General features: G+C 35.1%; 1 protein-coding gene across 2 annotated transcripts in view; it reads right to left on the bottom strand.

Annotated features, from left to right (window-relative positions):
- Positions 1-16,975, bottom strand: part of APOOL (apolipoprotein O like) — a 126,502-nt gene that overhangs the window by 27,799 nt on the left and 81,728 nt on the right. For both annotated transcript variants that reach the window (XM_029241320.1, XM_029241319.1), the window contains exons 4-6: positions 15,318-15,372; positions 13,719-13,817; positions 7,581-7,672 (exon numbers count right to left, since the gene is read on the bottom strand). In XM_029241320.1, coding sequence (XP_029097153.1) covers positions 7,581-7,672; positions 13,719-13,817; positions 15,318-15,372 — 246 coding nt within the window. The remainder of the gene's footprint in view (positions 1-7,580; positions 7,673-13,718; positions 13,818-15,317; positions 15,373-16,975) is intronic.

The following is a 16,975-nucleotide window of genomic DNA, read 5'->3' as shown; positions in this document are numbered from 1 at the left end:
CAAGGACCTACAAGAACCAAAGAGCAAACAGCGATGAACAACACAATAAATGAAATTAAAAATTCTCTAGAAGGGATCAATATTAGAATAACTGAGGTGGAAGAACGGATAAGTGGCCTGGAAGATAAAATAGTGGAAATAACTACTTCAGAGCAGAATAAAGAAAAAAGAATGAAAACAACTGAGGACAGTCTCAGAGACCTCTATGAAAACATTAAATGCATGAATATTTGAATTATAGGGGTCTCAGAAGAAGAAGAGAAAGAGAAAGGGACTGAGAAAACACCTAAAGAGATTTTAGATGAAAACTTCCCTAATATGGGAAAGGAAATAGTTAATCAAGTCCAGGAAGCACAGAGAGTCCCATACAGGATAAACCCAAGTAGAAACACGCGAAGACACATATTACTCAAACTATCAAAAATTAAATACAAAGAACAAATATTAAAAGCAGCAAGGGAGAAATAAAAAATAACAGATAAGAGTATCCCCATAAGGTTAACAGCTGATCTTTCAGCAGAAACTCTGCAAGCCAGAAGGGAGTGGCAGGACATATTTAAAGTGATGAAGGAGAAAAACCTACAAACAAGATTGCTCTACCCAGCAAGGATCTCATTCAGATTTGATGGAGAAATTAAAAGCTGTAAAGATAGGCAAAAGCTAAGAGAATTCACCACCAAACCAGCTTTACAACAAATGCTAAAGGAACTCCTCTAGGCAGGAAACACAAGAGAAGGAAAAGACCTACAATAATAAACCCAAGACAATTAAGAAAATGGTAATAGTAACATGCATATCGATAATTACGTTAAATGTAAATGGATTAAATGCTCCAACCAAAAGACACAGACTGGCTGAATGGATACAAAAACAAGACCCATATATATGCAGTCTACAAGAGACCCATTTCAGACCTAGGGACACATACAGACTGAAAGTGAGGGGATGGAGAAAGATATTCCATGCAAATGGAAATCAAAAGAAAGCTGGAGCAGCAATTGTCACAGACAAAATAGACATTAAAACAAAGACTATTACAAGAGACAATGATGGACCCTACATAATGATCAAGGGATCAATCCAAGAAGAAGATGTAACAATTGTAAATACTTATGCACCCAAGATAGGAGCACCTCAATATATAAGGCAAATACTAACAGCCAAAAAAGGGGAAATCGACAGTAAAACAGTCATAGTAGGCGACTTTAACACCCCACTTTCACCAGTGGACAGATCATCCAAAATGAAATTAAATAAGGAAACACAAGCTTTAATGATACATTAAACATGATGAACTTAATTGATATTTATAGGACATTCCATCCAAAAGCAATAGAATACACATTCTTCTCAAGTGCTCATGGAACACTCTCCAGGATAGATCATATCTTGGGTCACAAATCAAGCCTTGGTAAATTTAAGAAATTTGAAATCGTATAAAGTATCTTTTCCAACCACAATGCTATGAGACTAGACATCAATTACAGGAAAAAATCTGTAAGAAATACAAACACACGGAGGCTAAACAACACACTACTTAATAACGAAGAGATCAATGAAGAAATCAAAGAGGAAATCAAAAAATACCTAGAAAAAAATGACAATGAAAACACAACGACCCAAAACCTATGTTATGCAGCAAAAGCAGTTCTAAGAGGGAAGTTTATAGCTATACAAGCCAACCTTAAGAAACAAGAAATATCTCAAATAAACAGCCTAACTTTACACCTAAAGGAATTAGAGAAAGAAGAACAGAAAAAAACCAAAGTTAGCAGAAGGAAAGAAATAATAAATACAGACCAGAAATAAATGAAAAAGAAATGAAGGAAACAATAGCAAATATCAATAAAACTAAAAGCTGGTTCTTTGAGAAGATAAACAAAATTGATAAATCATTAGCAGACTCATCAAGAAAAAAAGGGAGAAGACTCACATCAATAGAATTAGAAGTGAAAAGGGAGAAGTAACAACTGACACTGCAGAAATACAAAGGATCATGAGAGACTACTACAAGCAACTGTATGCCAATAAAATGGACAATCTGCAAGAAATGGACAAATTCTTAGAAACGCACAACCTTCTGAGAATGAACCAGGAAGAAATAGAAAATATGAACAGACCAATCACAAGCACTGAAATTGAAACTGTGATTAAAAATTTTCCAACAAACAAAAGCCCAGGACCAGATGGCTTCACAGGCGAATTCTATCAAACATTTAGAGGAGAGCTAACACCCATCCTTCTCAAACTCTTCCAAAATATAGCAGAGGGAGGAACACTCCCAAACTCTTTCTACGAGGCCACCATCACTCTGATACCAAAACCAGACAAAGATGTCACAAAGAAAGAAAACTGCAGGCCAATATCACAGATGAACACTGATGCAAAAATCCTCAACAAAATACTAGTAAACATAATCCAAAAGCACATTGAAAGGATCATACACCATGATCAAGAGGGGTTTATTCAAGGAATGCAAGGATTCTTCAGTATACGCAAATCAATGTGATACACAATATTAATAAATTGAAGGAGAAAAACCATAGGATCATTTCAATAGGTGCAGAGACAGCTTTCGACAGAATTCAACACCTATTTATGATAAAAACCCTCCAGAAAGTAGGCATAGAGGGAACTTTCCTCAACATAATCAAGGTCATATAGGACAAACCCACAGCCAACATTGTCCTCAATGGTGAAAAAGTGAAACCATTTCCAGTAAGATCAGGAACAAGACAAGGTTCCCCACTCTCACCAGTATTATTCAACATAGTTTTGGAAGTTTTAGCCACAGCAATCAGAGACGAAAAGGAAATAAAAGGAATCCAAACTGGAAAAGAAGAAGTAAAGCTGTCACTGTTTGCAGATGACATGATACTATACATAGAGAATCCTAAAGATGCTACCAGAAAACTACTAGAGCTAATTAATGAATTTGGTAAAGTAGCAGGATACAAAGTTAATGCACAGAAATCTCTTGCATTCCTATACACTAATGATGAAAAATCTGAAAGTGAAACTAAGAAAACACTCCCATTTACCAGGGCAACAAAAGGAATAAAATATCTAGGAATAAACCTACCTACGGAGACAAAAGACCTGTATGCAGAAAATTATAAGACTCTGATGAAAGAAATTAAAGATGATACAAATAGGTGGAGAGATATACTATGTTGTTGGATTAGATGAATCAATGTTTTGAAAATGTTCTACAGAAAGCAATCTACAGATTCAATGCAATGCCTATCAAATAATTACTGGCATTTTTCACAGAACTAGAACAAAAAATTTCACAATTTGTCTGGAAACACAAAAGCCCCCGTATAGCCAAAGCAATCTTGAGAAAGAAAAATGGAGCTGGAGGAATCCAGCTCCCTGACTTCAGACTGTACTACAAAGCTACAGTCATGAAGACATTATGGTACTGGCACTAAAACAGAAAGATAGATCAATGGAACAGGATAGAAAGCTCAGAGATAAACACAGGCACATATGGTCACCTTATCTTTGGTAAAGGAGGCAAGAATATACAGTGGAGAAAAGACAGCCTCTTCAATAAGTGGTGCTGGGAAAACTGGACAGCTACATGTAAAAGAATGAAATTAGAACACTTCCTAACACCATACACAAAAATAAACTCAAAATGGATTAAAGACCTATCTGTAAGGCCAAGCACCATCAAACTCTTAGAGGAAAACACACACAGAACACTCTATGACATAAATCTCAGCAAGATCCTTTTTTACCTACCTCCTAGAGAAATGGAAATAAAAACAAAAATAAACAAATGGGACCTAATGAAACTTAAAAGCTTTTGCACAGCAAAGGAAACCATAAACAAGACAAAAAGAAAACCCTCAGAATGGGAGAAAATAGTTGCAAACGAAGCAACTGACAAAGGATTAATCTCCAAAACATACAAGCAACTCATGCAGCTCAATATCAAAAAACCAAACAACCCAATCCAAAATGGGCAGGAGATCTAAATAGAGATTTTTTCAAAGAAGATATACAGATTGCCAACAAACACCTGAAAGAATGCTCAACATCATTAATCATTAGAGAAATGCAAATCAAAGCTACAATGAGATATCATCTCACACCGGTCAGAATGGCCATCATCAAAACATCTAGAAACAATAAATGCTGGAGAGGGTGTGGAGAAAAGGGAACCCTCTTGCAGTATTGGTGGGAATGTAAATTGATACAGGCACTGTGGAGAACAGTATGGAGGTTCCTTGAAAAACTAAAAATAGAACTACCATATGACCCAGCAATCCCACTACTGGGCATATATCCTGAGAAAACCATAATTCAAAAAGAGTCATGTACCAAAATGTTCATTGCAGCTCTATTTACAATAGCTAGGACATGGAAGCAACCTAAGTGTCCATCAACAGACGAATCGATAAAGAAGATTTGGCACATATATACCATGGAATATTACTCAGCCATAAAAAGGAATGAAACTGAGTTATTTGTTGTGAGGTGGATGGACACAGAGACTGTCATACAGAGTGAAGTAAGTCAGGAAGAGAAAAACAAATAGCGTGTGCTAACACATATATATGGAATCTAAAAAAGGAAAGGAATAAAAAGTTCAGAAGAACCTAGGGGCAAGATCGGAATACAGATGCAGACCTACTTGAGAATGGACTTGAGGATATGGGGAGGGGGATGGTAAGCTCGGACAAAGTGAGAGATTGGCATGGACATATATACACTACCAAACGTAAAATTGATAGGTAGAGGGGGGCAGCCACATGGCACAGGGTGATCAGCTCGTTGCTTTGTGACCACCTGGAGGGATGGGATGGGGAGTGTGGGAGGGAGGGAGATGCAAGAGGGCAGAGATATGGGGACATGTGTGTATGTGTAACTGATTGACTTCGTTGTAGAGCAGAAACTGACACACCATTGTAAAGTAGGTATACTCTAATAAAGATGTTAAAATAAAGTTATAATAAATGATGGTCATAGAATGCTGAACATTCATCATTAGTAGGTACTGTACAATATACGCAACTACTGTCTTTCACAAGTGATTTGTATGCTTATCAAGAGTAAGTTGTATTTGTTTCCAGATCTCTAATCAGCTTTACTATAATTAAACAGTTTAAATGTAACATAACAGGATGAAATATAAGTGTAAAGAGAATTGTTCTGTTTACAAAAATTAAGTATTTTGTAAAGACTCAAAAGTGAATTAGTAAAAAAAAAACTACTGTCAAATTAGAGGTGCTCAAGATAACTGTAAAAGGCTAGGAGAAATAAAAAAATTAAACAGGATTCTGCACTCATATTATTTAAAAAATATTTTTAAGTGTTGACTTGATGTTTGGGACTTCCCTGGCAGTCCAGTGGTTAAGACTCCTTGCTTCCACTGCAGGCGGTGCAAGTTAGATCCCTGGTCAGTGCAACTAAATCCCGCGTGCTGCGTGGGGTGTGGCCCCCCCAGCCAAAAAAAGGCGTTCATTAGATTTTAAAGAAACCTCTAAACTGCAAACAGTAGAAGACATATTACAGATATGGATAATTATAAGAAAGATGTTATGGACCTTTAACTAGGAGACTCATACTCATAGAAAAGTCCTACTTCAAAAGACAGAAAAATGAACATACATTATGTTTTAAATTGAAATAAAATATTTAAGATACATATTTATGATTTTTAAAAAACTTCTTGCTTTAACATTTTCAATTAATTGTTAACTACTGGTCCTGATAATATCAAATTAGAAGGCTCCTATTGTATACCTACAAGTTTTTATATAGTTTTGGGCAGGGGAGTCACAGATTCTCTTAAGTCTATCATGGATCTCAGGATAAGAACCCATGTTTTCTCTCTCTCTCTCTCTCTCTCTCTCTCTCTCTATATATATATATATATATATATATATATATATATATATATACACATATGTATATATATTACAATTCACCAGATATTACATGTGATGCTGTTATATGACAGTCAAAGAAAAGCAAAGGTCTCAACTCTAGGAATTTAAGTAAAAATCATTATTTAACTACAGAAGAACTTTTAGGAATTCACATTAATATCTTTTACCATAGAATTTTTTATTTGGAGTCCTGCAATTCTTTTGTTTTTATTTTCCTTCTGTTAAAGTAAAATTAAACTTCATACTTTATTTTTAAAATTAAAAATAAGATGCATACTATACTATGATCCTGTTCTTACGAAACTGTATCTATTCATCCATCTATGTTTCTATGTCTATGTATGCATGAAGAAATGTCTAGAATAGCATTCCATCAAATTTTAACACATATTTTTCTGGATGGAAAAATTTCAGGTGGTTAGTTGGTTTTTTCTTATTCTGTTTTGTAATGCTTAAATTATTTAAGAATTAGTAGGTACCAATTTTATTTAAAAAAAAAACCCCACAAAGTCATTATTCTAAACAAACAAAAACAATCAGTGGCAGCATCATGCACTGGGAAGAGAAATGGACAGGGAAGCAAGATGTCTGAAGCTGAATAGAACCCTGGACAAATCAGTCACTGGAACTTCTCTGGGCCACAGTTTCCAAATTGGCAAATGAGAAAATGAGGAAGTTGAACCTAATGAGCTCAAAGGTTTCTTTTAGTACTAACATTATATGAACTTAAGTGGCTAATTCCTATGTAAATTCTTAGAAAATATTTTTAAAAATAAGTTTATCATTTTATCCATCAATTACCTCAAGTTTAACTAGATTTAATGAATAATGCTCTCTTCCTTTGCTGTAAGCTTTTATAGCTTGATCATATTAGAAACTACATAGGGCACTATATCCTTGACATTCTCAAAATACTAAATAGGCAGCTTTATCGACATCAATAATTAAAGAGATGAAGTAATGAGAATACAAGTACAGAAAGTCCTGGTAACACCACACAATACTTCAAATGTGAGGGGGAAATGTTAAATGTTGGTAATTAAAGGAGAAGGAATGGAAGAAAAAAACTATATCCCAAAGCTCTCCTTCTCAATCCAAATATGTATTAAAAAATAAAATAACAATACTGACACAAACTCTTCAAATCATTAGGAGAATCTTTGGATTTGTAGGGTAAACTCACAAGAAAATGACAAAACAACTATAATATGGATTTCAAAATTGAGTGTGCATATGTGTGTGTATTTTTTTTAATCCTCAGAAGCCTCTGTTTTCTATCAGTTGGTTATTTCTTGCATTATTTTAAATTGCTGAACTGACAACTGCCAGCAGGTATAATTTTCTGTTAATTAAAAACTGAATTTTACACAGCTCAACAATGGAGCAGTATTTCTCCCCATAAATTCTAATTCATTGTCTCTGAACTTAACCCTCAAATCAGCATTTACTTCCTTGAATAATATTTAAACAAATTCATCCTATTTATTTGTGATAATCATGTAATCAACCATGGCATTTACCACGCTGAGATGCTGATGTGATTTTGCCAACATAAGAGAATACCAACTATATTTCTCTGAAAATTAAATGTTGCAGGTGCTGTATGACATTTAAACAGTGTCACACTGAGAGTTTAAACAAGTACTGAAATGAAGCTATTGCTTAAAAAGAACTTACCTTTGCAATTATTACTGATTGAACAGGGTAGCAAACAGTTGCTCCTAAAGTGGCCAGTCCCAGTGGATAAGCAATTCTCTTAAACCTAGAACCTATGACATTCAAACAAACTATTAAACTCCAAACAGATGCTACCAGAGACTTGATGCTTTTATAACTTTCATGCTTTCTTTGTTCCCCTTTAAGCCATCACTCTATGTTAAATTTTCTTTAGGTAATAATACCAATCAAGATGATAGGTAAAATGTCTTTAAGTATTACAGTTCAATTAATACCCCTTAGTTGTCATGTCTAATTTAAGAAAGGTATTCTCAATCTAACATTGATAATTACCTACACAAAGGGGGTTGATGATTTTCTTCTTTTAAAAAACTAGGTATTTTTTCATGTCCTAAGAAACCCACAGTTGTAACCACATTTTTTTCAAGTATCTAATAAAACATGACAATATAGAGAATTAATCAACTACCATTTTTGTGACACCATGTTAAACTGAAATGGACTCTTCAGAGATCCTGTTTTGATTAAGTTCTTAGATAGCTAAAGGATCCAACTAACTGGTCAGCTAAGGATTTTAAAAGGGACATAATTCCTTCGTGTCACTGATTTTGAATACTAAAGTAATAATTTAATAGAGAAGAAGAAATATCATATGATGCCGCTTATATGCAGAATCTTTAAAAAATGTGACAAATGAGCTTATTTACAAAACAGAAACAGACTCACAGACTTGGAGAACAAACTTATGGTTACCGGGGGGGGATGGGTAGTGGGGAGAGATAGGGAGTTTGGGACTGACTTGTACACATCACTACTATATTTAAAATGGATAACCAACAAGGACTTACTGTATAGCAGAAGGAACTCTGCTCAATATTCTGTAACAACCTAATTGAGAAAAGAAATTGAAAAAGAATAGATACATGTATATGTAAAACTGAATCACTTTGTTGTACACCTGAAACTAACACAACATTGTTAATCAACTGTACTCCAATATAAAATAAAAAGTTAAAAAAATTGCAAGTAACTTGCAATAATTCATTCATTTCCCAAAGTGCCTTAACTAAGCATCTGAGTCATTTTCAAACTTTTTTTTTTAATAGCAAAATCCTTTAAAAAAGTCTTTCAAATAGAATCTCACCTGGAACTTCATATATAAAACTTACAGACTTGAAGCTACTCTGGTTAGCCTGAGGGAGTGAAGCTCATTATCAAGCCCTATCTACACCGCTTTTTCCTTATCCCTATACAACCCCTAAACACTTCCATGGAACCCTACGTTCTACTGAATAGTGTGAAACCCACCACTCTAAGCCATAGCTTAGTTCCAACAGACTGTTGGTTGAAAACAATATGTATTTTAAATGCTTGTCTGGGTACCCTGGACTGTAAATGTGATCTGGACAATTAGATGATGGGGTTTCTAATTAGGGTAAGTACTTTTATTTTCTGGAACAGCTCTTACAACCCTTAATTTAAAAATGAGACACCCTATCTGGTATATCAGTAAAGACTATGATGAAAAATACCTGGCAATGTTTGCAGGCAACTTTACAGTTTAGGGTAGGTAAAAACAAGATGTATTTCTCTGTCCAGTTTAACTATTAGTAAGGAGGCCTTCTACAGTCATGTCTACAACAGACAGAGCATTGAGGGAGGTGGGTAGTAGGCTGCTTCAACCTTTACTGTAGCTTTCCTTTAAATATTGACAGGTTTTTGTGATACTGGGAAAGAGGGTCTAGCTATATTAAAATATGTCTTGCTCACTATTATTCTAGTATCTGTAGTTTGGTTGTTGATTTTACTGACCTAGCATCCTTTAATGTAGGTTTCCTTGACTCAGCCAAATTCCCCTAATTGTGCTGCTCCTAAACTTGGAAGGTGGCAGTTTTTCCTTGATGTGTCATCTTATTTTATTTTTTATTTACTTTTTCTGTAGTTGTTATACTTTTTTGAAACCTTTTAACACATTTTTGACCAGAGATGTATTATGGCCACAGGTGTCAGTTTCTGCAAAAATCCCCCAGTCAATAATGTGTTAAAATTGAAGTATAGTTAATTTACAATGCTGTGTTAGTTTCAGGTGTACAGCAAAGTGATTCAGTTATATATATTTTCTTTCAGATTCTTTTCCATTATAGGTTATTCCAAGATATTGAATATAGTTCTCTGTGTCATATAGTAGGTCCTTATTGTTTATTTTACATATAGTAGTATGTATCTGTTAATCCCAAACTCCTAATTTACCTCCCTACACCCCCATCTCCGCTATCCCCTTTGGTAACTGTAAGTTTGTTTTCTATGTCTGTAAGTCTATTTCTGTTTTGTAAATAAGTTCATTTACATAATTTTTTTTAGATTCCACATATAAGTGATATCACATGATATTTGTCTTTCTCCATCTGACTTACTTCACTTAGTATGATAATCTCTAGGTCCATCCATGTTGCTACAAATGGCATTATTTCATTCTTTTTTATGGCTGAGTAATATTCCATTGCATACATATATATATATATATATATATATATATACACACACACACACAATGGAATATTTCTTACACACTCCACATCTTTGTTATTATTTTCAATATTAAAAAGACTTACATTCATCCTCTCTTTACTTGAGGCCAGTTTACAAGAAAATAAATTTCACTTGGGTTCAATAGCCCTACTCCTGTAAGTAGAAAGGACTCTAGACACAAAACACTAACTAGCTATGTAATATGTACTATGAAATCATTGAATGATTTCCTTTCTCTGGACCTCTAGCTGTAGCATTATAGGGTTAGACTAAACCAACATCATTCATACATTTTTGACCATGACTCATACTAAAGAACAAATTTTACATTATGACCTCTCTCTCTCTCTGTTTCTGTCTCTGACGTTTCTCTCTTTCACACACACACATACACACTCCACTGAAACAGAAGTTTCACAATATTTATTCATACTGAGTACAAAATACTCTGATATTTGCTATTGTCCTCTATTTTATTTTTTAATAAAATGCTTCCTGAGAGTCACCACATTTATTTCACTACCTACTTATAAACTGAGCTCTGTAATTTGAAAAATACTGGGTTAGATTATTCTAGTTCTGACACTTGGAGTCATTGTGAATGACCTAAGGAACAGTTTCTCTTACAAGTGGATTATGAGTTTCTCACTGAGAAATGAGTAATATGCTTTGGCCGGTTTCATTCAAAATTTAATTCTTTCTCTTATTGTTACATGTGGTGATCCTGATTTTCAATGTCTTTCCTAATGAATAATTTATAACGTATTCAATTAGAAGTTGCATATAGTGTTAGAATAAAAAATATGATACAAGCTATGATTAATACTAGTTATAGGGAAGATCTATTGGGATAAGATATATGGGCTAGAGTTAGAATGCTGGAATGTTCTTATAATTGAGATGTTTTGTATCTGATTAGGTGTACTTGGGTTAAGGCTACTTTAAGGACTAAAGCTGAGCAAACCAACCATAACATATCTGATGTCAGATTCCAGGTTGGTTCAGAGCTGTGACTTGCAACAACATGTAATTTAATTTGCGGACAATGACTGGCACTGGGGACAGATGATGAATGGAAGGTGCCCCAGATGGCTACTGACCAGAGAACTGCACCAGCTTAGTAAGGGCTTAGGTGAGGAGTGGAGGCAGTAATCCTACTGAGAGAGATTTCTATACCCAGAGATGGAAGATGGGCAAATACAAAATTCACCATGTGCTTATGAATGAGTTATTTAGTGATGTGCAGAAAAGAGTTAACATATGCCCAAGACTGCCATTGTTAGAAAGGCATGCTTACAGGACTGGCCATTGGCTGGCATCTGGGAACCTGACTGGTAAGCAGTTCACTACACTAATAGAAAATGTTCCCTGAATCAGAAGAGTGGTACAGTAAGTCCCCTACATACAAACGAGTTCCATTCCGAGAGCGTGTTTGTAAGTCCAATTTGTTTGTTAAGTCCAACAAAGTTAGTCCTAGGTACCCAACTAACACAATCAGCTATACAGTACTGTACTGTAATAGGTTTAAAATACTTTTCACACAAATAATACATAAAAAACAAACACAAAAAATAAAGAAAACATTTTTAATCTTACAGTACAGTACCTCGAGAAGTACAGCAATACAGTACAACAGCTGGCATACAGGGGCTGGCATCAAGTGAACAAGCAAGGAGAGTCACTGACTGGAGGAGGGAGAGGAAATGGGAGATGTAGAGCTGAAGGATCATCAGCAACAGGAGATAGAGGGCAAGCTGCAATTTCACTCATGCCTGACGTTGATGGCATAGGTTCTGGCTCCTTGCTGGATTCATTTCTATCTACCCTCTAAAAGAAACGATCCAGTGATGTCTGGGTAGTAGCTCTTTTTTTCTCGTCACAGATGACACTGTAGCACTGGATTGCATTCTGAACGGCTACTGCAACCTTTGTGTACCATTCTACATTAGGGTCCTGTGCCTCGAAAACTAAGAAAATCCCCTTGCCATTTCCTGCGCCGTGTATCTCTTCAGTTCTTCAGTTACTTCTTCCTCTTGTCTCTCTTCATCCTTTCTCTGGGCCTCCAATTCCATCAGGTCTTCATTACTAAGCTCCTCATGTTGCACAGAAAGCAGTTCAATGAAGTCGCCCTCTTGCAGATCTAGCTCCAGCTTCTCGCTGAGGGTCACTAAGTTGCTGAAGACCTCTTTGGACTCCTCATCCACCTTTTCAAATCCACAAAAATTGTGAACAAACTGCAGGCAAAGGTTCTTCCAAACCCCATTCATGGTGATGGCCGTAACCTCACGCCAAGCAAAGTCAATGTTTTTTATGGTCTTGTAGATGTTATAGTCCTTCCAAAATTGTCGCAAGGTTGTTCCTGATTCATCACTTGCCTTTACTTCCTGACGAAAAGTGTGACGTAAATAATATTTCTTGAAAGTGGCTATAACTCCCTGGTCCATAGGTTGGATGAGCGATGTAGTATTCGGTGGTAGATGCTCTACTTTGACATTGGGATGAAAGTCGTCCATGAATGGGGGGTGGCCTGGAGCACTGTCGAGCAGCAAAAGAATGTTGAATGGGACGTCCTTCTCCAAGCAATATTTCCCTACCTCCAGAATAAAGTGGTGGAAAAAGCAGTACTGGAAAATGGCCTCTGTAACCCAGGCTTTGGGGTTACTCTTCCACACTAACAGGAAGAGAGCCCTTGGCTGTTTTAAAGGGCTCTTGGGTTCTCTGAATGATAAACTAAGAGAGGCTTCAGCTTCATCTTGCTGGAAGCACTGCCACCAAACAACAGAGTTAGCCTATCCTTTGCTGCTTTATAGCCTGGCATCAACTTTTCTTCCTTGCTGATATAACTTCGGTCTGGCATCCTCTCCCAGTATAGTTCTGTCTCATCCACATTAAAAACCTGCTCGGGTAAATACACGCCTTCATCAATAATTTCCCGAAGCATTTTAGGAAATTCCCAGGCAGCTACCATATCTGCACTCACAGCCTCGCCACTTACTTTTACGTTGTAAATGTTGGCTCTAGCCTTGAACTGATGAAGCCAGCCATGCCTGGCATTAAAAGATGGGCCCTCTGATTCTTTGCTGTATTTGTTCTTCAAGTCTTTATAAAGGCTTTTACCTTCCCCTTGAACCAGCATTAAGCTAAGTGGGACTTAATGCTGATGCTGATCCTGCATCCACACACTGAGAAGTTTCACCATGTCCTCCATCACTTTTCCACGCTTCTTTGATATTATTGTCCACATCACTGGCACAATAGACTTCACATGTTCCACGATCTTGTTCTTGTTCTTTAGAATCTTGCCGATGGTTGAGTGATTCATGTTATAAGAAAGAGTGACGTCTACCATCTTTTCGCCTCGCTCTACTCTCTCAATTATTTTCACTTTTGTTTCCATCGTTATCACTTGGTGCTTCTTAGCAACGCCAGACACGTGAACTAACTTACATGATTGGACATGCGAATGCCTGTTTGCATCTCTGAAAGTTTGCAACTTGAAGTTTCATATGTAGGGGACTTACTGTACACTGTGCTTAAACTGTTTATATAAATAAATTCAGAAATTAATATAATGGCATTAAAAGAAAGATTATATATTTTTAACCCTACCTTTTCTCGCTGAAATGAAGCCTGCCAATCCTGAAACTGTAATCACTCCAATTTTCGGAAGAAAATCTCGAGGTGGATTCTTCAAATAGACATATGCATCTCAAGAAATCATTTAAAAAATAATATAAATAACTTACTATAATTGACATTCTATATAGGTATGATGAAGAAAAGTTAGAGATTTGCTAAGATAATAGTAGATGGTTTAAACATTCTTCAAAAGAACTACACAAAATAATGATTTGAGCAGCAACTTAAAAAGCCAGTTTTAATAGTTACTTGTTACAAAATAAAATCTTCCTTCCACAGCTGATTTAATGGTATTTGTTTCCTTAATACAGGCGATTATTACACTTTAATGAAATATAATGCTAGAGTGTACACTAGCATTATATGGATTAAGATGGATTACTATAAAGCAAATTCCTCATTGTGTATGTATTATATTCTTATAATGGAAATGCTTCTGGCCTTATCTGTTCAAACATTGGCAGGATCTAGTAAGAACTGAAATAGATACTTTAGCAGGAAACTTTGAATAACAGTCTAAGGAAACATGCAGCTATGACTCTGCTTGCCACTACTCCCCAGTAAACTCAGAGAAGCCATTGCTCTTGGTTAAAACCAATGAGCAGAATGAGAAGTGAGTCTAGACAAAAAATAGATGGAAAGGGGGCAGAGGTCCAAATTTCTTGGCTTTTTATATATTTAAATGGTTTCTGGTTCCATGCAATCCAAAAAACACACTCTTCTATCATAATTATTTATTTAATTATTAATTATTTATTTAATGGAATTTAATCATATTCTTCAAGGTTGATGAGGAATATAATTTGGACTTAATTGGAATTAATTCCTACACACATTAAATAATGATAATACACACACAGAGGCATTTCAACATCACAGAGGCATTTAAAATTTTAGGTGTCCTTTCTGTCCCCCAATACACATTTATTTTGACAACTGGCTTAGTCTAAAAAATGTTAGGGAGCTATACCTGCTGCCAAACAACATTATCAAACTAATGAGTCAAACACAATTGTTTTCCAACACTAGCTCAAATATTCTAGGGTGACTAATTGATATCGTGTTTCCTAGCAATCAATAGCAAAATACTATGTATTTTAACATCAAATAGTACTTATTTAAACTAATTAATAACAATGGAGATATATGTTTAATTTATGCTGTATGAGTATACAATATAAGTTTCGTAGCTAAAACAGCCAGTTTGAGTCCAGGTGTTGCCACTTACTAGCTATGTGACCTTGGTAATCTACTTAACCCCTCTAAACCCCAGTTTCCTCATCTGTAGAATGGGAGTCATTATAATACCAACATCCAGAAATTTGCTACAAAATAAAATTAGATAAATTATGTAACATGCTCATCATAATGCCTCAACATATAATTGCTAAATAAATAACAGATACTATTGCTTTGTTATTATTATTATAAACTGCTATATAGAGTATCTTCTGAGTTGGTAAAACATGATAATGGATAACATACCAAGTTTATTTTTCTCACATTTAAACCTTGCAAGTTAAAAAGACAATAGAACATTTCTAATTATAGACAGTTCACTCAACCTACCTTTTCCAAATTGTACTGTATCCATTATCCCATATTTCATGAAGACATAAACACCCTAAGTAAAAAGGGGGAAAAAAGGACATCTGCATTTTTGAAGATGTTGACAATTAGGTCAAATAGCCCACATCTTTGAGATTATATGAAATTGCACCAAAATCTAAATCTAGTTTTCCTGTTTATTCTCTATGTGGACACTTGTTGAACTTAGCTTCTCTTCACTTCTTGCTTTTCATTCTATTTAACATGGATAATACTTGTTTGCTATATTCCTCATATAAATGGGTAAAGTAATGCCAATAAAATAATCAGAGCAGCTCACAGAAAAGTTATTACAGAAGTACAAAGATTTATCATCTTATTTTATGATAGCGTAGAAAAATGAATGGAATTTTTTAGAAGCATGAAGAGAGGTATATTTCAGCTTAGAAGCAACATCTGATTAATAAAGATGAGGCAGTAACAACATGATTTGTGGAGAAAACAACAAAAAGCCTAAAGAAAAGTGCTTCATCTTCTCCCCTTTCCTTAGTGTTCATTAGAATGAGAAAAATAAATCTAAATAAGACATTTATCTTAGAATAGAAATCATCCTACACAGACTAGTGTCCATCTTGTTTTCAACAGGAACATAAATTACCTGCAAATCAAGATTATATTAGCCCACTGAAGGGATTAAAGCTTTAAATCAAAGATTCTTTTTACCTGTTTCTAACTACTTATTTTAATGCAAGAAATATTGTTACACACATTTTTTGATATGTACTATATCAAGTACATCAGAAGAAAAATGAAGGCATGGAATAATTTACCCATAGTAATTGCCCATAGTCATGCTGTACTCTATTGATAAAACTAGAAAACACAGTCTAAATATGTGGTCTCCATCTCTGAACTAGTTGCTATGAAACCATGGGATAAAAACAAAAAAAGAGATTTTCAAAGCAAAGACAATAGATATTATTATATTAGATAGGAAAGAATTAAATTATTTCTATTGATATATCTTGGTATTAGTAACTTTGTCTCAGACAGATACTTTCATGATGATCAGATGCAGAAGTTCATCCTGTTCATCATGGTTTAAAGCTGTACAAACCAACACAGACCCTAACTGCCACTGAGCTACTTCTCCTTGGGGACTGTCTCTTGAGAAAATTTCACCTCAAAATTATAATGCTTACTGATCAGTTGATTGGGAATAATGTAACTGTTGAGGAAGAAAACTTTGGGGAAATTTTCCTTAGCTGTGTTTAGGAATTCACTTTTACCACTGGAGGTCGCTGCTACCTAAATTTCGAAACACTAAGGAGTAGGAATAGAAATTGAATTTGCCCTGCGATTCTAAGTTTAATGCAGAATGTAATTTGAGCCGGAGGTAATTTTTAAAGAATAGATTACATTTTAAGGAGAACATTAGAGAGGAAATGTTTACATTGAAGATGAAATGCATTTGAAAGTGCCCTTCTTCAATCTATTCATTTCAGCATATTACCAGAGTAAAAAGCTCTTTTAGTCTTAAACTGGGTGATAGTAACAATTTAAAGATCTCACAGGAACAATTAACCTCACTGAAAACAACTTTGAGAACACTAAGAAAATTAGGTGTCAAGAGACTTCAGTCTGAATCATCCAGCTGTTGGCATACAGCCTCAGGGGCA

The sequence above is a fragment of the Monodon monoceros genome, unplaced genomic scaffold, assembly GCF_005190385.1.
Source record: "Monodon monoceros isolate NGI ecotype Baffin Bay Population unplaced genomic scaffold, NGI_Narwhal_1 Super_Scaffold_22, whole genome shotgun sequence".
Classification (NCBI taxonomy): Eukaryota; Metazoa; Chordata; class Mammalia; order Artiodactyla; family Monodontidae; genus Monodon; species Monodon monoceros.
The sequence above is the reverse complement of the archived record's forward strand: the minus strand, read 5'-3'. Positions and strand labels throughout refer to the sequence as shown.